The sequence below is a fragment of the Alosa alosa genome, chromosome 8 (genome assembly GCF_017589495.1).
Source record: "Alosa alosa isolate M-15738 ecotype Scorff River chromosome 8, AALO_Geno_1.1, whole genome shotgun sequence".
Classification (NCBI taxonomy): Eukaryota; Metazoa; Chordata; class Actinopteri; order Clupeiformes; family Clupeidae; genus Alosa; species Alosa alosa.
This window is the reverse complement of record NC_063196.1, coordinates 31,048,825-31,074,341: the sequence shown is the minus strand read 5'-3', so window position 1 is coordinate 31,074,341 and position 25,517 is coordinate 31,048,825. Positions and strand designations below refer to the sequence as shown.

General features: G+C 41.6%; 3 protein-coding genes and 1 non-coding gene across 4 annotated transcripts; 2 read left to right on the top strand and 2 right to left on the bottom strand.

The window, feature by feature from the left end:
* LOC125299712 (12-(S)-hydroxy-5,8,10,14-eicosatetraenoic acid receptor-like) lies at positions 1–2,813 on the bottom strand. Its single transcript, XM_048251109.1, has one exon. The coding sequence runs from the start codon at positions 1,265–1,267 to the stop codon at positions 257–259; it is 1,011 nt and encodes a 336-aa protein (XP_048107066.1). The 5' UTR covers positions 1,268–2,813; the 3' UTR covers positions 1–256.
* si:ch211-140l13.3 (centromere protein J) lies at positions 2,193–15,010 on the top strand. The gene is made up of 16 exons (XM_048251106.1): positions 2,193–2,297; positions 7,221–7,350; positions 7,458–7,557; positions 7,638–8,640; positions 8,830–8,950; positions 9,467–9,527; positions 9,699–9,887; positions 12,135–12,254; positions 12,531–12,594; positions 12,715–12,800; positions 13,010–13,132; positions 13,379–13,453; positions 13,576–13,716; positions 13,816–13,900; positions 14,155–14,275; positions 14,363–15,010. The coding sequence occupies exons 1-16, from the start codon at positions 2,261–2,263 to the stop codon at positions 14,541–14,543; spliced, it is 2,637 nt and encodes an 878-aa protein (XP_048107063.1). The 5' UTR covers positions 2,193–2,260; the 3' UTR covers positions 14,544–15,010.
* On the bottom strand, positions 3,877–5,403 carry LOC125299711 (12-(S)-hydroxy-5,8,10,14-eicosatetraenoic acid receptor-like). Its single transcript, XM_048251107.1, has one exon. The coding sequence runs from the start codon at positions 5,162–5,164 to the stop codon at positions 4,139–4,141; it is 1,026 nt and encodes a 341-aa protein (XP_048107064.1). The 5' UTR covers positions 5,165–5,403; the 3' UTR covers positions 3,877–4,138.
* A 43-nt stretch (positions 15,011–15,053) lies between the features above and the next one.
* Positions 15,054–15,139, top strand: trnay-gua. The gene is given in 2 exon segments: positions 15,054–15,090; positions 15,104–15,139. It is a non-coding gene; the product is annotated as a tRNA-Tyr (tRNA).
* The last annotated feature ends 10,378 nt before the right edge of the window (positions 15,140–25,517 follow it).

The window sequence follows — 25,517 nt, the reverse complement described above, 5'->3', positions numbered from 1 at the left end:
CTTCATTGCTGTGGCCGTTTATGATCCAATCAGCAACAAAATCTAGTATAATGTAGCCTTAATTATGATTTACTGCTTAATGTGCAGAACATGTGCTATACATGTGTCAGAGATTGTATTCTCAAGATATGAAATGCTAATTATTTAAAGTTTTTTCCTGATACAATTTATGTACAGACATTTGCAGCAATATAGGAACCAATGATATGTATAACAAAAGCACTGCCATACAAGTAACTATTATAGCATTTTCTTATTACGGTTCAGACACAGATTTATGTGAGCTCAAAGGTATAGAGGAGTTCGCCAAGTCTCGGGAAACACTTCTCTCGCCCTCATGCGTTTGCCTCTTGACCCTTGAAGGCAAAACAGAGGACAAGTACACTTCTTTGAATTTTGAACGGCAGAAGCAATACACCAGAGGGTCCAGCAGACAGTCACTGTACGAGAGGCACATGAGGGCATCATAGATCTGTACAACCACTTTCTCTGCCACCGCATCTTCACGGACTCTGACTATCAGCAGAATCATCCTCGATACAGCCAGGGGCAGAAAACAGACGGTAAAGACTAGCATCACAGACGCCATTAGAAATACAGCTCTGCGCAATTTGGTCTTGTCCCCAACTGTCTTTCTCCTCAGTCTGTTGTTAATCTGAACAGTACAGAACACTAGCACACTGAAAGGTATGAGAATCTGAGTGAAAAATACAGTCTCTCTTAAGAAGTCCGCCACTTGGGTCATTAGTGTGTGGTTCTCTGCACGACCAAAGCTGTTGCAGCATTCAAAGGTTTCCAGCATGGTAGGGATGGTCAAAGGGAGCAGCAGTAGCCAGATGAGAATGGAAATATGAGGTGACTTTTTAAGAATCTTCAGAAAGTTTTTCCTGCCAGAGTGAACCACATTAAAGTAGCGATCCACAGAGATGACGGTGAGAAAAGCAATACTGGCTCCCCGGTTCAGAAATAACATAAAGAGCATGGCTTTGCAGATGATGTTGTCATCACTTTTTCGCATCCCAGTCACAAAGTTACATACTTTAAATGGCAGGCATATCAGAAGCAGCAAGTCCGCCAATACCAGGTTGAAGAGCAAGAGGCTGTTATTCTTCCAGAATTTGAATTTAAAAATGAAGACATACAAAACAGACAGATTTAAAGGCAGTGCTAAAATGAATTCAGCTGACATTACCACAGAGAGGAATATATAAAGCTTACTCTCAGTATTGCAGTGATCTGTGCCGTTATTCGTTCCATTCACTTCCATTTCTCTCTGTGAGCCTGCGGTGTTGGCGCTCAGCTAGTAATGGTTTGGGTAAGTGTTGTGCACTTGCATCAGAGCCACAGGATTTATGTGTGAAACAGAGGAAGTGAGACGTAGTAGGCTTGACGAGCCTGAAAACGTACTTCATGTTTACGCTCTGGAACAACACCATATCAGGAAGAGGGCTCAACTACACATGATGTGCATTACTGAACATGTACTGAAGTACAGATAGGTATGAAAATTCCCACGTTTGAATAAAACTGTAAATGAGGCGCTAGAGTGAGAAATGAGGTTTATCCACACAATGTGGGTGTTCAACAGTCCACTCTAAACAAGTGCAGTCAGGGTCCTGCAGACCCTCTCCCCTTTACATTTGTCACTGTGAAAGGAAGTTAAAAAGATTCCAGAATCCACATCCTCATTCAGGTCCGGATTATCATGTAGGAGAACTGAGATATGGTGACCCTCAGCCCGTTAAACATTTGCAAACCAGTGTTTTTTACCTTACATGAGAGGACTCACACACACACACACAGATGGACGAACCAGATTACAAACCCTCAGTGGTGAATATTTAAAGTTGTTGAATTTGAACTGGAACCTTGTTTTGGTGATATTCTTAGTCACCCTTCAGACTGAAAACAAAGGAAAGAAGAAACAAGTCTGATTGTGAGAAATCAGTGGTAAGGTTTTTTATTAGTAGTAATTCTGAAAGCAGACCTCTCCCATATTCTGCTGAATTCCATTTCTGCTCTGATCCCAAAGAGTCTGCATTATTGATTTATTTTTGACTCAAATATCTCCTTTTTCTCTCTAAGATTTTGTTTGTAACTGAGGTGCATTTCATTTTCCCCTGCAGGGCCGAGCCTGGCTCCTGTTCTCTCTGCACAGTGGCTAAATCCAGCACCTGCACTGATTGCTGCTAATCATGCGGATACCAAGAACGGCTCTCCCAGCGCAACACTTCCTAGTGGAGCTAGACCTTCCCATGCAATGACATGGCGCTTGGTTACAGCCAATCACAACTCAGGTCAGAAACAGGAAACTGCCTTGCCATTAATAAAACCTCATGATACATACATAGTGTACAAAGACACTTATTTCAACTGATGTTAGCAATAATATGAATATGAAAGTACAAACTGATCTATAAATAATCTTAAAAAACCAACAGGCTCAGATTTGGTAGAATGAAGTAAGTTGTACAGAAAGCTACCTCATGTGAGGAACAAGGATCCGTGGCAATTACACTGTCAGAGAAACCAAACTTACAGTAGCAATGCAGTGGTATTTCAGTTTTCCCCCTCAATCCTGGAGGTCAGGAAGATAGTCAGTCATTTCGCAAGATAACAGAATCAGAAATCAGGTCTTCAAACCTGAACTGAGCTGACTCTACACCTGTCTCTGTGCCATGATTGCGTAACAGCGTGACTAAATTGTTTTTTCAAATTGCCATTGTGTACACAGCATGTGTAATACAACCTGTAGTGTACATTAACCCTTAGAACCCGATTTACGCAAAGTGCCCTTTTATTGCATGACAGAGCAGAAGTGGGGCTTTCCAAAGAGACTACACACTTGTCTGTACAAGTTAAAAATAAAAAAAATCATGAAATTAAATCAAATTGCATCATATTTACAGTCTCTGCATTCACCTGCGCACCCATTACTCTCGTTTCAATTACTCGCGAACCCGTGATCACATCGATATGGCAAGCAGATCTCAGATTTCAGATTTCATCTCATATCAGATGAAAGAGGGGGCACAGGGCTATCCATTGGTACCATGTTCATCGATCTTCTGGCTTATAAAAACAGACGAAGTGACTGCAAAATAATAACGTCATGTACACAAACCAAGCTGTGCACCCATTACTCTCGTTTGAATTACTCGCGGACAGATCGGATAGATATGCCACGCATGTCAGATGAAAGAGGAGACTCAGAGCTATCATTTGATACCAAGTACATCCTTCTGGGTTATAAAACAGATGAAGTGACAGCAAAATAATAACTTCATATAGCTGGACTTACCCCACGTTTTTGTCTGTTCTTGTGGTAAAGCATGTTTATAATCCAACGCTATCGTGTGTTTCTCTATGGCAAAGCATGTTCATAATCCGGTTTTGAGATCCTAGCAAATTCCTGCATGGCATCCAATTCAAGGCTCACATTGCATCCCAATTTGTTCAACAAAGAAACCTTTTTTGCCTTTACTTTGTTCATGGCAATGCAGTAAAAAGTTGAGAATCATGAGTGCATTCACCATAGACACGCAGGCTAACACGCAACCTCGGGTCAAATCAGGTCAGATCAGTTCGTGTCTCAGATATGGAGCGCAGAAAGGTCATTTTTCATCACTAAATAAAAAATAGCATTTATTTCCGTAAATTACACACCACATATTTCTGTAAATTGCTCAGCCCCAGAGTATCCCTCCAACATGGCGATTATATTTCCCGATTCAGGACAGTCTGCCCTACACACACATGAAATGCATGTAGAGCTATGAGCTTGCTGTGGTGAGATACATGTTGAAATATAAGAATTTTTATAATACGCTTTTTATATTTTAATTCTTTAAAAATCAAAATAAAATCAATGCTAGTAATAATACATGAAATTATGGGGAAAAAAACAGTATATAATATGTGTGTGTGGCACTTACAATGACCAGAATAAATCCTTATGAATAAAGGTAGTGAAAATGAATTTCTATACATGCAGTGGTGAGATTGGGCGACTAAAAATGACTCCAAACGAGTTCCTTACACATCACACACAACATACAAGTATAACATTTGTACAGTTTTTACACAATATGGCATATACAAAATAATGTTTTCATCTTGCTGCGCAGTCTATTGCTTTTCATGATGCAGATGAAGTCCCTTGTGTGGCCATGTTCTCCCTCTGAGCATGCTTTAAAGGGGCTGTATTGGAATTGTTTCCTGTTGAGTGACTGCTGTCACTCGGTTGTCCATCTTTTCCAATGAGAAATGGGAGGTAGTGTTCTAGATAAAGGGTTTGGAACTTTGTGCTGCTTAAACAATACACTAAGGGATCGAGCAGACAGTCCAAGTAGGACAAACACATGAGCCCATCGTAAACCTGAACAGCAATCGCCTCAGCCTCTGGATACTCCTTGACACGCACCAGTAAGAGAACCATTCTTGATATGGTACACGGTAAGAAGCACAGAGAAAAGACCAGCATGACAGATGTGACCAGAAAAACAGCTCGGCGCAACTTGGTCCTGTCTCCAACAGTCTTCTTTTTTAGACGGTTAACAATCTGTGCTGTACAAAACACCAGGACAATGAAAGGGATGAGAATCTGGGTGAAAAAGACAATTTCCCTGAAAATGTCAGTCGTCAAATTTTCATCCTCACGACCTAAGCTGTTGCAACACTCAAAGGTCTTCAGCATAGTTGGAATAGTCAAAGGGAGCAGCAGGAGCCAGATAAGGATGGAGATGTGTGGTGATTTTTTCAGTATCTTCAGGAAATTCTTCTTCCGAGGATGCACCACGTTGAAGTAGCGATCTATGGAGATGACTGTGAGGAAGGCAATGCTGGCGCCCCGGTTCAGGAACAGCATGAAGAGCATAGCTTTGCAAACCACCTCATTCTGACTCCTCCGTTCGCCCATCTGGAAGCTGTAAGCCTTCACAGGCAAACAGATGAGCAGCAAAATATCAGCCAAGACGAGGTTGAAGAGAAATATGTTGTTGGTGTTGGTCTTCCAGAATTTCAGTTTGAAAATGAAAAGGTAGATCACAGTGAGGTTCAGTGGGAGAGCCAAAACAAACTCCACAATCACAACAACGGAGTAGAACACATACAGAGGCTTTGTCTCTACTGTGCAGTTATCACTCGGGTGCATAGTACTTTCCATCGCAAAAAGAGGGAAAGTACTCTTATCAGTGGGCAGTTGTAGATATCGTCAACAGAAGACCAGAGACAGCAGATCTCCAGTTGCTCTTCCTCACGCTCCGTAACAAATTCCAGTGCTCTGTGGAAAGGTTGTGCCTCTGTGATCGGCAGTGCGGTCTGGGAGTAATTTATTTCCTTCAAGCTCGCAGCTCCTGTAAAACTGCTATGACTTGTTGGCCAAGCACCGCCCAAGCCTGGGGAAGCAAGTCACTACAGGCTGAGTAGATAAGCAGCTGAGCCCATGAGAATACCGCACTGAGATGTAGGATGGAAAAGATCATCATCTCATACTAAACACCAAGAGTTCCTTATTTGTCATTTTGGGGGGGAGGTGACAGTTGACTTCTTTTTTCATTTATTTTCTCTCTCTTTTCCTTGTTGCTTCTTTGGGGGATTTCAGTATGAAGTAACCTGAGCTGGGTAGAGCATTAAATGTTGCACAACCTGTCTGGGAGTAAAAGCTTTCAGTCACTCCTCAGAAGGTTTACTAATGGTCCAATGCACGAGAGCTATGGAAACCAACAGGAATACTTGGGCATAAAAAAAATAAGTGGCCATAAAAAGACATAACTGTGAGCGGGGCAGTGTCCATGCAGTTAGGGTGTGCCTAGGGATCACTGAATGGGTTTGAAAGTGCAAGACGGCAAGGCATGTCTTTTTTTACCACAGTGTATGTCAGACCAAACAAACAACAGAGGAATTTCATGTCCAATGAGAACTTGGAATATGGAATCCCTTGAGTCCATAAGAGCGGCTGGTCCAGACATGTCAGAGCTGGCTGACTGCCTGGTTTTAAGGAAATGTTGGAATTAGGGCTGTCAAAATAACTGATTAATTTTGATTAATTAATTTGAGAAAAAATAACTGATTAAAAAAACTGATTAATCGATTCCCTATGACCTTTGACCCCGAGCCGTTCTAGTCAGTAAAAATTAGACTGTAAAATGAAGGAGAGAGAAGAAAACGTGCTGCCTGGGTCATTGATTGGAACATTTACTTTTAAAAAATGGCCTGATGGTGTTGATAAAAATAAAGTGTTGAAAATAAAGTCCACTGCAATGTCTGCAGCAAGGAATTTGCATATCACCGGAGTTCATCAACTCTATAGTCGCACATTAATGCAAAGAAATAAGTGTTGACATTGAGGGGAGTGTTAATTTATTTTCATTGTGTCCCCTAAGTTATATCTGTGGCTTGAAATTCCTTGTATGTGCAAAAAAAAAACTTCTTCCCGAAGCACTTTTGAATTTATTTCCTCAGCATATTAGGTCATTATTTGAACAGTGAAAATAATAAGAGTTTTTTAACTTTAATGTCACTAATGCTGATTATTCAATGATTCATTTGAATTTAAATATTTAAAACACTTTCACAGCAACAATTATATATGCGATTAATTTAGATTAATTAATCACAGAGTATGTAATTTAATCGATTGACAGCCCTAGTTGGAATACAAAGAAAGAGGACATGACCCATTCAACAGTCAATTAATTACTTTTTCCAGGAGTTTAAAAAAAGTAACAAATTCAATTTAATTTTTGCCATTTGTTAAAAGGAAGTTAACAGTTCACTTATACAGTAGCCCTGTTGCTATGCATGTCTGTCTGTGTGTGTGTGTGTGTGTGTGTGTGTGTGTGTGTGTGTGTGTGTGTGTGCTTTCCCACCGCCAGGATTTTTGCAGTTCCTAGAACATAATGTTATAACCCTTCTTTCTGGTGTTCCGACCGGACAAATTTGGGTTAAGATAAGTTCCTATGGCCACAGTTCCTGTAACTCTTTTAGCTCCTGCTTCAGGGCAGGGCCTTGTGACCTAGGTCTGTGTTGATTGGTCCAACTTATAAGTCACCCCACTGTCAACCCAAGTCGAATGGCCAATTTGCAATTAAATGGGCAACCAGCCCATACCGACCTGGTATCAGTATCCTTTATGAAGGGGCTATTTGTGTTATTCCTGCATGGCTAAACTAACAAATGTATTGATTTTTGTGTGGTTTTATGTTTATGATATGAATCAGGTGAACATCTTGAGAAAGGTAGGGCAGAACAGAGGAACCTTTCTCCTATTCGAGAGGAACCCGCGGAGGAGCCCCATCCCGTCAGTCCTTTCGGAATAAGAGGGATACGCCAGGTGAACCCTGAGGACAGGTATTGATGACCATCAGAAATAGGAAACCTGTCTCTCCAGTTGGGCTTTTAAAAGGTGTTGTGTGATAATGGGCTGCTGTGTACTAATCAAAGCTGCACAATTCCAGGCCAATAAGACCTGCGGTGGGAGAAAGACAAAAAACATTTGAAGATTTTCTCGAGGAGCAGCTCAAAGTCGAGGGAAACTCTCTGTCAGAGGCAAATCAGGTTGGAGGAAATAACACCAACACTATATTGCACATTTTTGCTCTGAACATCTGTTTTAACATCACTTTTCTTTTGAACAGAGCGATAAAGACACCCAGATGCATCCAAAGAAGTTCTTGAGAAAAGGGGATGGTGTGACCAGCATTGGCAAGATCAAAGTCAGAATTTCCGATTTGCTTAAGTCACCCAGTGAAGTAGTAGATCGGTGGGAAGATACTGCTGCTCAGAATGTGGGCCAAATATTTGTAGATAAGAAAGCAAAAACTACCAAGCAAAATGCCACGAAATCGATCACGGCTGCTGCAGGACACCTTCGCTGCACTGTTGAGAATGACGCAAGTCCAGTATCCCAGTGTCAGACTTCAGTTAGTTACATAAGTGCATCACATGCATCTGAGAATAAAAGGACAGACTCTCATGATCACATCCAGTACAGCAACTTAAGGACAAACAGCCTCCATCAGACCTCTGCAACTTCATCAGACAGAAAGGTCACCTTTGGGGCAACACCACAGACTGCAGGCGGTGTTGCCTTTAAAAAGGTAAATGACCAGATTGTGCGTGTGTGCCAGAGAGCTCCTCGTGGCACAGACAGGGTCCAGTCCAGCATCGAGCCTGCCGTGCCAGACATGCTTAGCCTAGCCACAGAGCTTACGCAGTCTCTGCACTGCGCTACCTCAGGTGAGAGCAGCGGCAGTGAGGATGACCCTGAGTCACAGTGTCACAGGGACCCCATGCCCCCAACCCCACCTGCCCCTTGTCAGGAGTACCATAACCTGGACCTATCAGATGGAGACTATGCCAGCGATGCCCCCAGTGAGGCTGGGCCTTGTCGCCCTGTTCAAACCCGGACCTGTAGCATCAACAGTCCCCAGCTCCCCTACTCCAGTGACGACAGTGACTCAGAACTAACACACTTGAGCTGGAACAGGACAGACCATTCAAAGAAACCAGCAGAGGTCAAAATGATGTCTGCTTCACAGCTGCTCGCCAGCATTTTCCCCCAGATTGAGCCTGCTGACAAAAAGACTGTCAATGACAAACTGAAAGAGAAATTTGTGAGCGCAAAGAACAATAGGCATGGTGAGTAATACTAATGTGTGCTTGAGTTAGTCCATTAGCTTTGTGTTTGAGTGTGTCCATTAGTGCTTTCTTTACATGGGTGGTGACTCTTAACTGTTGTGTAGTCAACAGAGCTTGCTATTGTATCCCCTGGCACAGCACTTACTCGAGGCCAGTTAAGCTAATCATTAATTCTTTCAACTCTTGCAGGTGATCGGGCACCAGCACAAACACAGAGAGATCTTACTCAAGCCATTAAGGCTGAAGTGAAACATGACACATTGTTGGATGAATTAAAAAACAAGCAGGACAAGGCTATGCAGTTTCTCAGGTTGTCCTTGCGGTCGCTGTTTGAAATGGGTTCAATGATGCTTGAAAATACTGTCCTTGTAATCAATTTCATATTCAGTTTGAGAATTAAATAACCTGTACTTATTTTAAGCAAAGAGTAGTTATGGATAGAATGAATTATAAAGATATTTTGTATTTCCTGTTGAAATTAATTAAATTGGGATTTAATTTTCAAATTTTTAAATAGTGGTGAAAGGTGGTCACTCATCAGTGCCAAACCAAAAAGACAGATCAAGTATGGCGAGTAATTGGTTGTAAAATGAAAATGTGTGCTAATGTGCAACATGGAAAAATAAACTGATTGGTTTGTAGATTATGCTGTTTTCACTCTGGTACACTGGTTGCCACAATCAGATTACAAACATCCTGTTCTCGTATTCCTCTTTCGTAGAAAAAACACGTTTGCTATCATTTATCACCTCTGAAGGCGAGTGTGTTTCGTGCCATGATGTTCAATCTTTGACAAGCATTAATTAATATGCTTTTGTGTTGACAGAGATAGCAGGAGAAATGATGAAAAATCCACAAGGGGCGAAATGGATAATGGCGTTGCCCTGGTAGGATACTTTTTGTTTTTGTTATTCTAAGCATTCAACAGTATGTTTATTGTAGTGACAATTATTTTGTTTTCTTCACCGAATTGCATCTTTTCTACTTTTCTATACAGAGTATTTATATTGTATGTGCCCCCCCCCCCCCCTCTCTATGCATGTTTCTGGGTGGCCAAGCTCCATCAGCAGATCCAGGCTATGCAGGAGCTTGTCCAGCAGAAGGACAAGGAGTGGTCCAGGGCTCATGGGCACCTGCAGAGCCGTATGGACTTGCTAATAAGGGAGAACCAGGAACTGAGAGGCAGGCTCACCAGGGCCGGCCCTGCCACTCAAACACCTCCCCCACTTCACCAACCTCTCGTTAACGTAAGAATACATGACCGTTAATCAGAGTTTCAATATATGACCATTGCCCTTTCACAACACTGACTCAACTTAGAGTAAGAAAACAAAGGTGACTGTTGGGTTGCTACGTAATGTAGCCTGTCTAGACTTGTTAGTCACGTTTATGTTAGTCAGTGGACTGATGGCACAGACAGGATAAGTAGGCTAAAGATAATGTCGTCATGGCCAAATTGGGGCTCAGACCAGACTTGTTTAGGTATGTCACCGACAGTACAACTCATTAAACAAGTGGTATCTGAACTATTTACATATCCAGATACTAGTGAATTACAGATAACATCTTCATAACAAATGTACATGTAGCCTAGATACAGTGGTTTGCCACTATACTTTCATGCCATGTTTACAATTATAAATGTTTAAAATGTATGTAATTGCATACGATCAGGATGCTGACTTGAGTTTCATGCCATATCTTTAAAAAATACCAAATTCTTCGGTTTAAATCCTCAGGTGTTAGTTTGAAGTATAGATAAGTATATATCTATACTTCATAAGAGTATGAAGCAAAGGCAAAATAAGACTAGCTTCACAAATACACCAGAAAAACCAGAGGGGGATTCATAGTCAGTCAGATCAGCCACACACAAATGACCAAAGTTGGTTCCTCACCCAGGGTCTGTGCACGAGGACATTCTAGCTGGAGATTTTACTGTTACATTCCTAACCAATTGGGAAAAGCGGTCATAGATAGATAGATAGATAGATAGATAGATAGATACTTTATTGATCCCCAGGGGAAATTCAAGGTCTCAGCAGCATACATACAACACAAACACATTCTTTAACAGCAGAAGAGTAATTAAAGTATATAATATAAAAACACAACTAAGCAGTAAGGACAGTAGAAGATAAAGGATATGCTAAATATACTAAAATACAAATTATACTAACACTTAATACAATATATAAAAATATACTAAAATACAAATAACAAAATTACAAATTATACTAACACTTAATCTAAATCAATTCTAAAAACAGTATCCACATAGTGGTGATTAATAAATCAGAGGCGCTTGCAATGACTGAGGCAGGGACTGAGCCTGTGATTCTCATCGTCACTGTCATGGAAAAAAATTCTTATCTACTATTTTGTTTTATTTTTTAGTTAAGAATAATTGCATTCCAACAAAAAGCAGGAGAGAGAGAATCAGAAGCATCTCCAAAAAAAAAAGATACCGAGGTGCTAACTGCCTCGAAGAAAAAATAAGTAGCCTAGGTTACCACTTCTCATTAGACCACTTTCACACAAGCATTGTTGGTCAGAGACACAGCATTGTCAGCATTTGCAGCATCTAGGCTACCAATAAGAAAACCTTGTTGACAACTGCTCTTTGATCAACATTGGCAAAGCATTTCATTTGCCATTAAAGTTATTTACTTCGTCCATTCTAAGATGGGGAAATGAAGAGAGAAGGGCATGTAGAGTGAGGGGTAGCTAGTGGGAGTAGCCCTAGGCAACCACATGCCCATAGACCCCATAGGGGTGTGCACGGTAGTGTAACATTTATTCACCATCAAGTTGAAGTAGCTCTGCAATGTAGGCTATGTTTCTGTTTCTGCAATGTAGGCTATGTTTCTGTTTCTGCAATGTAGGCTATGTTTCTGTTTCTGCAATGTAGGCTATGTTTCTGTTTCTGCAATGTAGGCTATTTGCAGTGCCATGTTCCTTACACGACATGACCCAGTGCCCTTGTAGTATGCATGCAAGTCTATCTAGCACAGCTAATATTAATATCAGTAAATCACACTCGCTTCCCGTTTGTCACCCAACAAAGCCAGATATGATTTTTTATGCATGTGTTTCCATGTCATTAGTCTTGCGACGGATTGTAAATGAAATCAGGTCCGTGGCTCTATTTTACACTTTCCAGCACAACATAAAAATATAAAAAATGGAAAGTACAGTAGGCATACTTTATCTACAACATGCTTTATTACTTTTACTTAAGTACATTTCTCAAAAAGTAATTTTTACTTTTACTTGAGTACATTTTTAAGGGAGCAATTGTACTTTTACTTGAGTATAGATTTTCAGTACTCTACCCACCACTGACAAAAAGTATGTTTCAAGCAAAAAGCATGCTTGATTGAAATTACAGCTGTATAAACACGCCACCTAGTGGTTAGCTGCTTGAAAGTCTGTAACACATTCAGGCTAACTTTATGAAGATGACTGCTAATTCTTCACTCGCTTAAATTTAGGCTACAGAACAGCAGAAGTCCTCCAAGCAAATTAGTGTGGGCCACCACTCCAGAATTCCTACTCCTGCTTTTGATAACACTCAGGACCCTCATAAAGCAGCTCAATCAAGGATGTTTGTGGTTAGTATGCAGCCTATCCTGTCTAATAATAACACGTAAGTTAAAGAGTAAAGGATGGCACAGGGTAAAGAATGAGATGATTTTTCCCTCCTCGAGTGCTGTTCACTAGTTTTTGCCATTTTTTTTTTTTATTATTCTTAAAATCAGGTAGATTTGTGATTCTGTTCTGGTTGTGGACATGTTCACTGTTGAAAACATGTTTCTGGTTTGGATTGAGGTAATTAAGCCTGATCAAACTACTTTTGTAGTTATTACTTTTTTATCCTTGAATTACAGCCAAATCAAACCTTTCATACCAGTGTCCAGAAAGCCAAAGACCAAAGACCAAGCACACCCTTCAGTAAGTGGATATCATATAATTCTTCCTTGTAACAGTTTCCATTATAACATTGACCATGTTCTTCATGTTATTGTTATCCTCATGCTATGTATATGTCTTATTGTATTTACAATCACTCAGGAATGTCCTCCGCAAACTCAGGAAGCCTTGAGGGCACACAGAGCCAGGTCACACACCACAGGTCGCACGTCAATAATGGCAGAAAGGTATTCAGTTGACATGGTAACATGCTAGTTCCACTTCAGTCATAGGGGTAGACGTTCCAGATGTCAAATTAATAAGAACACTGTACCAGAACACTTAACACAAAATGTAGTTGAGAACATTGTATAATGCAAAGAAAGTAATAGCAAGTTCAGGGCCTGTGAGTGAAAAGAAGTCTAAAGCTGTCGTATTGCTGCTCATGTTAATTCAGGCATCATGGGTGTCCGAAGACAGCCCGAGGAAGCTATTAGACCGGCCATATAAGACCTGGACCCCCAGAGGCAGACGGACACCACCGGTCACCCAGACAACCTCCTCTGATTCTGATCACATGGTAATGTGTGTTGTGTGCATGAATATAGTGGTTCATGGCCTAAATAAAACACTATCCCTTTTATAAGTGTACAAATTAATCCCTGAAATGTGTTACATCCTCAATCAAGCATGCCACACATGGCTATTAGTAAACTATTTTTTTGGGCTCATCTGAATTAATATTGCATTGTGCGCTGGTGTGAGGTGTAGGTTCTGTTCACTAAACAATTTTCTGACTAAATGGCCATATTCCAAAACCAAATAGGACAATAATAAACCATCAGCACTGCAGGGCACGGAGAATGACGTGAGAGAGGAAATACTCTACCCAGATGGAAAGGTGACATTTACTTTAGAATCCTTTCATCATTAGTCACTGTCATTAGCACTGACATTTCACATAGTATTTGGAGCACATTTATATATCCTGTAGGAATTAATTCATTCACATTTTCTGTGCAGGTTGAACAAATTCTTTCCTCTGGTTGCCGAATTGTTATATATCGAAATGGTACCAAAAAGGAAGTATCCGCAGATGAGAAATCAGTGACGATTACATTCTTCAATGGTGATGTCAAACAAATATTAGCTGATGGTAAAGTGGTATGTCAAAATGAAGACATTAAGTTGTCCTGCAGAAACACTTCTTTGGTTGGTATGCATTTATTAGAGAAATGAGGGCATGCATTTTGTCTCTCACAGGTGTACTACTATCATGATTCTCAGGCATCACACACCACATTCCCCTCTGGCCTGGAGGTCCTGCACTTTGCAAATAACCAAACAGGTAGTGAGTCAGAAATGAAGGGGTTGGTCTCGAGCACTGAATATATCAAATGACAAGACAGACAGAACAGATAATATTTTGTTTGATACAGTATGTTTGACAACAAAACTCTTTATTTTGAGATACTGAAAATGGAAATGTATATTGGAAAAACAAGACTAGTGAAAATAGGGCTATGGAATAGGGTTTTTGTCCAACTGACTCAGTATAGTAATTGTTACATTTCCTCATTCATTCTTTATGGGTTATTGTAGAAGAACATCATCCTGATGGTAGCAGAAATATTATTTTCCCTGATGGCACAATCAAGCACATTTTCCCTGATGGTCGAGAGGAAAGCACCTTTCCCGATGGCACTGTGGTTAAGTTAACAGAGTAAGAATGTTTGTCTGTTGAGATCATCTATCCATCAAATATATCCTCCATCTGATCAAGCTGTATTGCTATGTATTGGACCTGTAGGAATGGGGAAAAGTCTGTGGACTTCACGAATGGACAGCGCGAGATTCACACTTCACTGTACAAGAGGAGGGAGTACCCAGATGGAACTGTGAAGACAGTGTATTGGAATGGAAGACAAAAGACACGTTCAACAGGGAAGGTCGGCATCAGGCACAATGAGATGACTAGGGTTAAAAAATAAGGATTCCTTTCAACTATTGTTTATTTTGTTTTATCAAAATGTGCATACCTTATATTCCATCACATCTAATGCTAATAATACAATGCTGTCATTTTGTCATTTTGTAGAAAATGTATTTCAAATATGTAACCTATGTGTGGAGTGTAGTCTGCTTTATTTTTTTTTACTAGACTTGGATGAATTGCATAACCTATACTCAGTAATAGGCCTAATGTCCAATACACCCAGAAAGTAAGCAAATACGCCACCTTCATCTCAACAAACCAGGCTTAGTGCAGTCATTCTCACAATCACCAAATAAGCTATGACAGATTTAGCATATAGGACTACTATTATGTCAAACTGACCTGTTTATTTGATAACCTGGTTTTTTTTTATTTATTTTTTTTAATCAGATTTTCCTGGTTAATGTGGAAACGGTGGCCATTAAGCATAAAGTGATTAAAAAGTCCTGATGAGAAGATTAACAGGATCTTTCATTATGGTTTTTCTTCAATTTACCCATCAGCCCCTTCGATAGCTCAGTTGGTAGAGCGGAGGACTGTAGCGGAAACACTGAGATCCTTAGGTCGCTGGTTCGAATCCGGCTCGAAGGAGGACACATTTTCTCTCATCACACACATTTGCTGTCGTAAAAATTAAGAGGGAAAAATAAACCCTTTACCCTAAACCATAAAAATCCCAAACAGTGTCTTAGCCCATGGGCAGTGCATGGTTTAGAAAGGGCAAAATGGAAAATAGGCTACACCCGACATGACTCAGCGAAATCGGAGGCTGGCTCTTAAAACTGATAACAATGTGCTCTTTATGTTTCTATCAACCTAAATGCCTTCAAATGTTAACGGTCTAGAAACTCCAGCAGACGCATTATATTTTTGCAAAATAGGTCCGATTTAGATTTTTGTATAGTTTTTTCTATGTGAGAGGGGGATTAACTCAAATGGTAGAGCGCTCGCTGCGCAAAAGAAGGGAGCCAATCTTTTCGCGCAAAAAAAGACCCTTCACGCAAGTGAAAAAATACTGAATAATGAAATAACAGATATATTTTCCCCTGCAAAAATATTCAGGTGGTATCCCTGTGCGTTATGGATATCGACCGATTTCGAGTTCTACCTTGGGTTGGCGCCAGAGAGCAACAGACCATGAGCACTGACAGGGAGGGCACCTCACGTGGCTTTAATATTTTGTTTCATTTTTCCAAAATTGGCATATAATAAAAAAAAAAACATCCTTTAAAAACAATATGATCATAAGGGAAAATAGTGCAAGAACATAGCGGTCATAGCCCAGCGTTTAATAGACTACTAGCCTACAGCGTTTAATAGAATAGCGTTGCACAGGCTACAATACAGTAGGCTATAACAGACTCGCCACTAACAGGCCTGGCTGTGCAAAATGATGAAGAAAAATGCTAGAGTGCAAAATCTCATTATCACTGTATCTTTCCATTAATTTCGAAATCTTCTTGTAAAATCCTGCTCAAAAGCAAATTGCACTGATAATATCGCAACATTGACCGCTCAAAACGTCTTTCTCCGTTCGTTGCTCGAGTTTATTATTAGCACTGGACAATATTGGAAAATATAGAAAATGCGACGTGTCAGTTTGGCCCTTTATTTACTTTATTTGTTTAGAGTCTGCCATTTAGAGCAACAGCTCATGCATTCAGTGCTTGCTTGCTCATCCTGCGGAAAAGCGAAAAACCTTGTGTGTGTTGGCTTCCCAGATCACCAGCCGTAGCTGGATTCGAACCTGCGATCTGCCAGACAAGGTAAGTCAATAAGCCTATTTCACAGTGTCCAGGTGTCCGGTCTCGTTGTAAGTAAACTTTATTTATATAGCGCATTTCATACTCAGAGGTCATTCAATGTGCTTTACATAAACAGAAGCAAACAGGAATGGCTGATAAAAGCATAGAAGGGCAATAGTCAAAGAATAATTTAAAAATAAAGAATAATAATAAAATAATAATAATAATAGCCTAATATAATAGCCGAAAACATAAAACACACAAGGTGATAGTAGGCTACATAAAAGCATAAAAGGGCAATATTTTAAAAGTGTTTAAAAAGTAATAATTAAAACATAAGAAAACAACAACATAGAAACTATTAGAATTTTAGCAGAAAGACTTTCCCAGATCTAGAAATGTAAAAAATAAGTTAGCAGAAAGCATCTGAGAAAAGTTTGGTCTTAAGTTTAGATTTGAAATGGGCTACAGTTGGGGCAACTTTGATCTCATCTGAAGAGCTGAACTGCATGGAAACTTAACGCTGCTTCACCATGTTTAGTCCTAACAGTAGGTTTTACTAACACTGACAGCGTTAAGGTAAGCGTTCTAAATTTAAATCCCTAAGCTATGATGCCCCCTAGCGATCAGAAATCTCTTAGTTATTTCACGTATTGATTAAAAGGCTACTTAGGCTATTAATATTGTGTGTATTATGTTTATATTCATCGATTTATAGGCCTAATAATAGCTTTGAGTTTAAGATCATATGACTTATATAATTATTTATGCTCTGACCCCCAGAATATGTTATATTTGTTGAAAAAACATTATTTGCAAAGTTCTATGAGTTTTGGAAAATATTTAGAGGTAGGCCTAGCTCAGTTGACAAAGTTAGTTAATAAAAGTCCATGGCATTTTCATGGGCAACATCAAAAATGTCATAGTCTGAGGTAAACATGCTTTTTGTCTTCTGCTGTTTTTGACCTTCTTTTGGCGCTCTTTTTCAAAGCCACGGCTGCCCCTTATTGCTGTATGATACGAGACAAACGTAAATACATTTTCAGTGAGTTTAAACACCATTAACTAACCAGGCAACATTCAGAAATTACCCGGCTTATTTTTTAGTTTTTATTGATAGCTCTTATCAAAACAAAATTATAGTCATTGAGACTTGTGGGGTAGGCTATACTACGAAGCACGTTATAGACATATTTAGGCTAAAGCCTTCACTCAGGGGTATACGTTAAGTGATAGGCTACTACGATAGCATATATGATATATTTGTCAAACTAGGCCTTTAGCTCAGATCTGTGCGCGTTCTCTGTGTTGGAATGATGTTGGCCAATCGTGAAACGTGGAGACGCACAAGACCGCCTCTATTTAAAAACTGTTAGCCTACTTCCGCATTTATGAGCGATAGCGTAATCTACACTGCAGTCATTTCAGTGTGTAGCCTATAACATCAAATAAATCGATTGTCGTCATTTGTTGTATGGTATGCACGTCCATAGTGGCATATTTGCACGCACAACACTTAAAGCGCATGCGATATCCAAAATGTTTGTAGAGGCGGAGCTCCACTATATGACAGAATCCTACAAGTGAGATAACTTCGTTTTTCATGATAATTGATTGGTCAGTGGGCGCTAGTTTTACACGAATTTAACTATAAGGACATAACCTACTCCCGACCAGGTTTGGAAATAAATAAAAAATAAGACTTCAGAAACTACAACCTTTTAAAATAAGGACCACCCTAATGTATAATGACTTGTGATGTTTATTTCTGTTTCTGTTAACATAATGATCATAATAACAGTACAATGTGCCTTCAAAGACTGGGACAATATGGATGATGCACACAGGCGGAGTCTTAAATGTTGGTATGTTCAGATTTATTGAAATGAACACACACACACACACACTTAAGAAAATGGTGACTGACATTCAACAGGAAAACAGAAATCCTGCTGAGGATATTCCATAATAATCATGTTAGATGCAGTACACCAAGACAATGTTCAGCATCATGTTTTTAAATCAACAAACTAGATGGGCAACCCAGCATGTTGGCAAAATGGAGTTCTCCACTGGCCCATACAACACCTTTCTATCAGGTTACATGAAAATCATTTGTTGCATAAAAGACAAACTGTATGAAAACACAACTGACTTTGTGGCAGTAATGAGCACTGCTTTCAAATCCTAATGGTTTCCCTGGGCCTAAACAAATTATTTTTAGCCTAGCACAATTACAATGTGATGCTGTCCCTGTAGAGACTTTTGTGCTGTGCTTTAACCTCTTATCTCCATCCTAATGTGAGCCTGCTGAAATCATAGACTTTTATAAAGTGAATACAAAAATATAAACAATTTGCATTTACAATTGCAATATCGTTTTAGAGTGGACTGTGTAACAGTAATTACTGTGATCAGAGAGTCAAAGTATCTTGAAAGGTTTCCCATCTTTACTTGAGCCCACCCCCTATTTGAGACCAGCAAAACAAGACTCCTCCATCTTTACCCTCTGTTGATCTCTGTTCTCGATTCTTAGCAAAGAGAAGACAGTGCGGCGTCCCTGCTGAGCAAAGGCCTTGGGTCGTTACGGGAACTTAAAGCCCAGTACGTGTGGACCCTCAAAAAACTCTTAACAAGCGCCGACCTGACCTATCCCAACTACTGCTCCGGCCTTCAAGAACCAAGAACTCCAGTCACAAACTGACAGAAGTGGGTGTGAGGAAAATTTTGCATGCATGTTGTGCTTGTCCTCTGTACTCTACAGAGTGGATAATTACGGCGTAGCCTTATGCACATGGCCTCAACCAAGCGGCTGGTGCTGGGCCACTAAGATGGCCCGCCAGGATGTCCTATCAAGTAGCGCTTAACACTTTCCACACCCGGTGTGACTCCAGACCGCGTGGGAGCCTTAAAACGGCCAGTCGTCAGTCGCTGCTGATGACGTGGCTGGTAGTCGACCCGCTCATTGTCGCCTTCAGGGAGAGATGTCCACAGCTGGATGATCTGGTTCACCTGCAGCTCAGTGAGGTAAGACGCCTCACAGAGACCCACCAAGCAAGCAGCGAGATCCTGGACCTTGTCCCACCCAGCGATCCCATCCGGTCCAATGACTGCTCCCTAATAAATGGATTGATTAATAGTAATACATGGGAAATAAAACGTCATTAAGATTGGACTGAAATAGCTGTTAGAGTGTCTTACCTGAGCCTCGTCAGACAGTGCAGCCTCAGAGGTGCCTGGCAGCACTGAAGGGGCAGTGGCAGGATGTTGTCCTCCATCACGTGACGTGGACGGCAGATCAGCAGGTGATGCAGGGGCCTGAGGTGGAGAGGCCTGAGGACTCGACATCAACTGTGAGGGCCTGTTCTCCACCAGATCACGGCAGGGGTCATCCTCATAGAGCACAGGAACTGTGATGTCCTCTGTGAGCTCTTCTTCAAATCCCTCATCTTGTATGTCCTCATCATTGACTTGCTCCACCAGCCTGTCCTCCTCCTCTGGGTTCTGGAGCACTGCAGTCAGTGTTTTGCCGTTCTGGTTGTACAAGTACTCCATTCCCAGCAATTCACCTACAAAAACAAAACAGAAAAAAGAAAAAAAATGCTTAATATTTCTAAGCAATATAGCACTCGTTGAATGAATAGTTTTATTAAAAAACAATCTAAGTTATTTCTCATGTTGGATGAGGGATAATTTCTTGCCCGTGTACGCTCCAGGGGTGTGATACCGCTCATCCCAGCATCTCCCTAGCACCTTCCGGCTGAGCTGGTCCACTGCCTCTCTCAGAGCGCTGCCATAAGAGCGGATGGAAGATGCTCCTTTTACGGCGTCCTCCATTCGGTCATCATTCCAGCGCATCAGCCCTTCAAGAAGATACACCTGGAAATGCGCATCACTGGCACTGGTTCCTGAAGGTTAAATAAACAAAGAAGCTTTTGTCACATGAAACAAGATATTCAGTACGTATGGGATGCTATGAAGAATCTGTAACATGTAATAGGACTGTAATATTAGAAATATAAGTAGATATGTATGCAATACCTGGAATAAATCTGTTCAAGTGGAGATGGAAGGACTCTAGGGAGGTAGAGCCACGAGCACACCTGTAGCAGCACAGCTCCACACCGCGTTTCTTCAGGGTGCCGGTCTTCATGTACAGCGGGAAGTCCTCTGGGTCTTGGATACAGCCCACGTGTTTCTCCTGCTCCTGCCAAATGTTCTGGATACGTTCGTGGTCCAGCAGAGGAACACCCAGAGTGTCCTTCCCACTCACACTGTCAAACAGACTGATCAGTGACCCAATCAGTCTGACTGTCTCCTCCACCCCTCTGGTCCTCCTCCTGCAGTGCAGCGCCAACTCCCTCTGGGTAATACGTGTAGTCACCGCCTCCTCAGAGATGTGGCCGACCCTCGTAGTCAGCTCACACTCTTTGGCACGGCGAAGAGCAGCAACATCCTCCGGATCCCACTCGAAAATGCACGTGGACAGGCGTGCCATGAAAACGCCATACAGGGGGTGAGCCTCCGTTGTGACGCCTGCAGCAAACCGCCGCATGAAATGCCATATATCAAGGCGCACTTGAAGCCCGTCCCACTCTGAAAACATGGCCTTCACCCGACAAGGGCCATGCTGACTACAACAGTCTCTGTCCACGTACAATATTTTAGGCGCTGCCTGCCCTGCCTCCCTGTACCGCCTCATTAGGCCAGCTGCCATAGCGTCCAGTGCTTGTCCCTCACCGACTGTCAGGACCGAAACTAAAACCCGACCATGCTCGTTTCCCACATTAGTGCACCAAGCGGCTGTACCTGCAGCAGCACCAGCAAGTTTCTTGGTGACCTTTTTTGTGGAGTCCATCTTGAGGACGGAGCCAAAGATGGATGTTATTTTGGCCTTCACGTCATGCAGTCGACCTAGTACATCTCTGGCATACACAGCCAACAGCCACTTGGGTTTGGGAAGAGCAGGCAAGGGGGGAGGCTCAGCGAATGCAGGGGGACGCACAGCAGACAATCTCGTAAAGGGCTCACAAGCTGTCAGGTACTGAAGATCACGCTGCATCCATGCTTCGCTGTGTTGTTCCAGCAGCTTTTTGTACAGCTGAGTCACACTGTTGCCCATTGTCCTCTCCCTCATCATTCTCAGCACCCTGATGTCACATGCGTATCTAAGGAAAGAAGAGTGAAGTGTAATGTCTTAAAAAAATAATAATAACACAAACACAAATAAAAGCAACTAACAAGTGACATCCATTATGAATTACCTGTATGTTAGCAAAGCTGGAAACTGGCTGCGGTGGCCCATATCCAGCTGTCTTAAGATGTCCTCAGACCAAGCAGGATACGTTTTTGAGCAGCGTTTGCACTCCAGGTACTCAGTTGCAAGATCATACCACCCGTCAATGTCCAACACCTTGCGCACTGTTCGGTACAGTCCTGCTGCTGTTAGTCGGTGCTTGCCACAGGCCAAGACAAAGACAGACAACAGGAAACAGCCACATCTTATGGGGCATCCATAAGAACAGCGGCCGACAGAAGAAGTGGTCAGGAGAGGCGGGAGGCTGGGTGTGAATAAGAAGGGGCTGAGGAGGATGCCACCAAAGCTTCAGCTGGGCCACTAGCTCTGGCTTGCCGGTTCGTGGGTTGGCCTTGAATAACGTGTGCCGAATCCACTCCTGCTGGAAAGGTGGAAGCTGATCCTTCCAGTGACTGGGAAGCTCAGCTGGTGGCTGATTAACAACAAGACCTGGCATCGCTACTGGAGGGAGATCAGCACAGGCCTCTAAATGCACAGTCGTTGCAAGAGCTAATCAAGGAGAAACAAAGCAAACAGGCAGCAAAACAATATTAGGATGACTGTTGCATTTCATAGTAATATGCCATAAATGCAGCCCACAAACAGGCACAGTGCAGAAATACTACAGAGAGAAACAGCAAGGAAATGGAGACGGCTTCTATTAAGAAGCAAAGAACCCAGTGTACACTTTTTTGAAGAAGTGCACTCAAAGAATGCCTTCCAGTTAATGTGATTTAATTCTGTTTTGTGAAGTAAAATATAAAATGAAGAATAGAAATTTTCCACAAAATAATATTGGCATTTGTGTCATATGCCACACCTGTATTTAGCTGTGCTTCACATTGCGATGCAGCAGATACCAGTTCTTCATCGTCCTCCTCAGAAGTCGCTGGAGAACAAATGTTAAAACTATTAAGACTTTTATTCTTTAAAGTGGAGCTGGCTCTTGAGCATAATAATTCCATTACTTATAATTCCTTTTATGAGTACATGACAATAAAACTACTGGAACTTGTTAATACACAGAGACAAATGTATGCAAGATGGTGCATACTTACCAGTAGGGAAAAGCTCCTGGTGGGCCAAGTGTTCGGTCGGGGTTTTGCAGCCGGAGTTAAGATGCACTGCGGTGCATATAGATGGCTATAGATCTCTTCAAGGTGCGTCTCTTCAAGACGTATGCCTTGAAAACTGCCATGTTGGTGTTGGGCCAGGCAGCTGCTGTAACCAGGTATTTGATGAGGGCCTGGGCCTACTTGCTCTGGTCCTCATAAACCTCCTTCATGGAGCGGCCTTGGAAATCTCCAAACTCCACCATTAAACAGCCCTGGTCTCCAGTTTCCCGCGCTTTAGCCTGCATTTCCTGCTTCTTACTATACTTCTCCAGTTCCTCTGTGAATTCTCTGATGTGAGAAGTGTACTGCTGGAACAGCTGTTTGTTTTCTGAAAGAGGGGTTGCCTGCGCCCTCTCCTTTGAAATACTATGCACCAAATACAGTGCATAGCCAAGACTATTCTCCAGGAGCCATCTAAATCTCTGGCCCTGGTACATGCCAAACTGAAACTGGCAGTGAGCCAGCACTAGAAATCGGTCAGTGGGGTCTCCACCATGGTCGGTGACATAAGTACTGGCCTCCGCCAACACCTCCTCTTTTGGCTTAGCCCTTTCAGCCCTTCCAGAACTTTTAACCAAATTTGCCTCCCCCGATGGCGCCATGAGAATTCTGGTCGACTTGGCTGACTGGCGGCGAAACACTGGATAGGCATACATGTTCTGAATGAAAAAAATAAGAACAAAAAGACTGTTATTCAAGTGTGTACATTCCACTGTAATGCAGTGTAACTAGTGCGATTTAACTGCACCAAAGGTGTAGTTCAGTATTCGTCAATTTCACAACATGGGTACCATTCATACAGCTAAAACAAATTACATTATTTAATGTAATTATGCTGCCCTCATACCTATTTTGCAGGACTAGACAGCTAGCTAACACTGGTCTCAATAATGTGAAGGAATTTCAATTCATGGGTTTCATCAGTTCCCTTTGCACAGGTGCATTAATCAAGCACCACGTGTAGTGCTGCCACTAACGACTTATCTTTAGGCTAATTGACTAGACAGTCATTGAACTTCTCAAGAGTTGATAACATCACAGTGAGCCGTTAGAGACTGGAAAAAAACGTTCCTGGTCGATTATGTCTACTAAGGGCTAACCTACACCAGTCACGATAAGAGAAAAAGTGAGCCGAGAAAAAAAAAAAAAAAAGACCATTCGTCTAAATGGATTTTACGCATCAGTTACGCGCCTGGTGTATCTTCCCTGAAAGTCTTAGTCAAACAAAAAAAGTGTTTTCAGTTGGAGGCTACGCCAATTACGTTGTATGAAGGAAAGATAAAGTTAACGTTACAGGAAAGACTTTTTTTACCCACTGCAATAACACTTTAGAACGACTCCCCCCTGAGCAGAAAAATAATATTTTGAAGTAATTTATCTATCTATCTGTGAATGCTGTGTTGGTCTGCGCTGCTGGAACACTGTAATTTCCCTTTGGGGAAGAATAAAGTATATCTATCTATTAATGGCGGCAACACTAAAGTTAACGTGCTTGATTGTACACCTGTTGAAAGGGACCTGATGAAACCCACGAATAATCTACAAGGAATGCTTTGTTCGTTCCTTTTACTCAAGTTTCAGCAATACAGGAGATTGAGGCTCGTTTTTGGTTGTAAAATTGCATAAAACAGATATAAAATACATGAATTTCTCTTAAAAGAAATATTACTCATCCACAACTAGACGCCATTATGCTCGCGCATGTGGCACCGAGACCTAGCATAGCTATAGCTGTTAATCTTTACATGCCCCAACACATTATTACTAAATATTAAGTTGGCGTAATTTTCAGTTTGCTTAACACATCAAAACGAGGAGTTCATTCATTGGTTATTATTCATTAGTTAGCATGTAATAATTGAGCCAAATGTGTCGAATACACTAACGTTAAAGCTGGTTGTATTTCTCATTATTCACGTTGGACTTAACGATTGCACCTCTACTGGCCGCTAATGCTATCGAACATTAACATTACTATCTGCATTGGCAACACCTAGAAATGTAGCCGAAAATGTCTCCAATAATGGTACATCATGTCTAAAAAAAGCATAATTACCTTGTAATTGATAAAGGACGATAACTATGAAAACCACGAAAAAGCGACTGGCCAATGCGATAGCTGACATTGAGAATAAGCGTGAGAACCGAACGCTGAAAAGTAAGCCACAGGGGAAGAACGTGATTGATCAAAATTAAGTCACAGGGGAGACACGTGATTGGTCAAAAGTAAGCCACAAGGGAAAAATGTGATTGGCTAATGTGGGCTTACTTTAGCGATGTTGACAGGATACAGGGCGCGCAAGCGAGAGGTAGGGTTAAAGCGATGTCGATATTCAGTTCCTGCCTTAAGGAGCCTAGCATTCCAACTGCTGGCCATGACAAACACCAGGGCAGAACCAACAGTGGACATCCCTGCAGCACCCCTCACTGTTGTGTGTTATCTTCCTATGCACTGTACAAATACACTTAAATGTCAACCGTACGGGGCTACATTGTCCTTTGACATCCACAAGTCTGCTTAACAGCTGCTTCATTGAAAGTACAATAAGTAAGTATAAGTATATATACTCTTTTGATCCCGTGAGGGAAATTTGGTCTCTGCATTTATTCCAATCCGTTAATTAGTGAAACACACTCAGCACACAGTGAACACACACTAATCCCGGTGCAGTGAGCTGCCTGCAGTGCTCGGGGAGCAGTGAGGGGTTAGGTGCCTTGCTCAAGGGCACTTTAGCCATGCCCAGGGCTCCAAACCGGTTCAAGGAACGAAAACCGTAAACGAACGGAATTTTACGAGGAGCAGAAACGAAAAC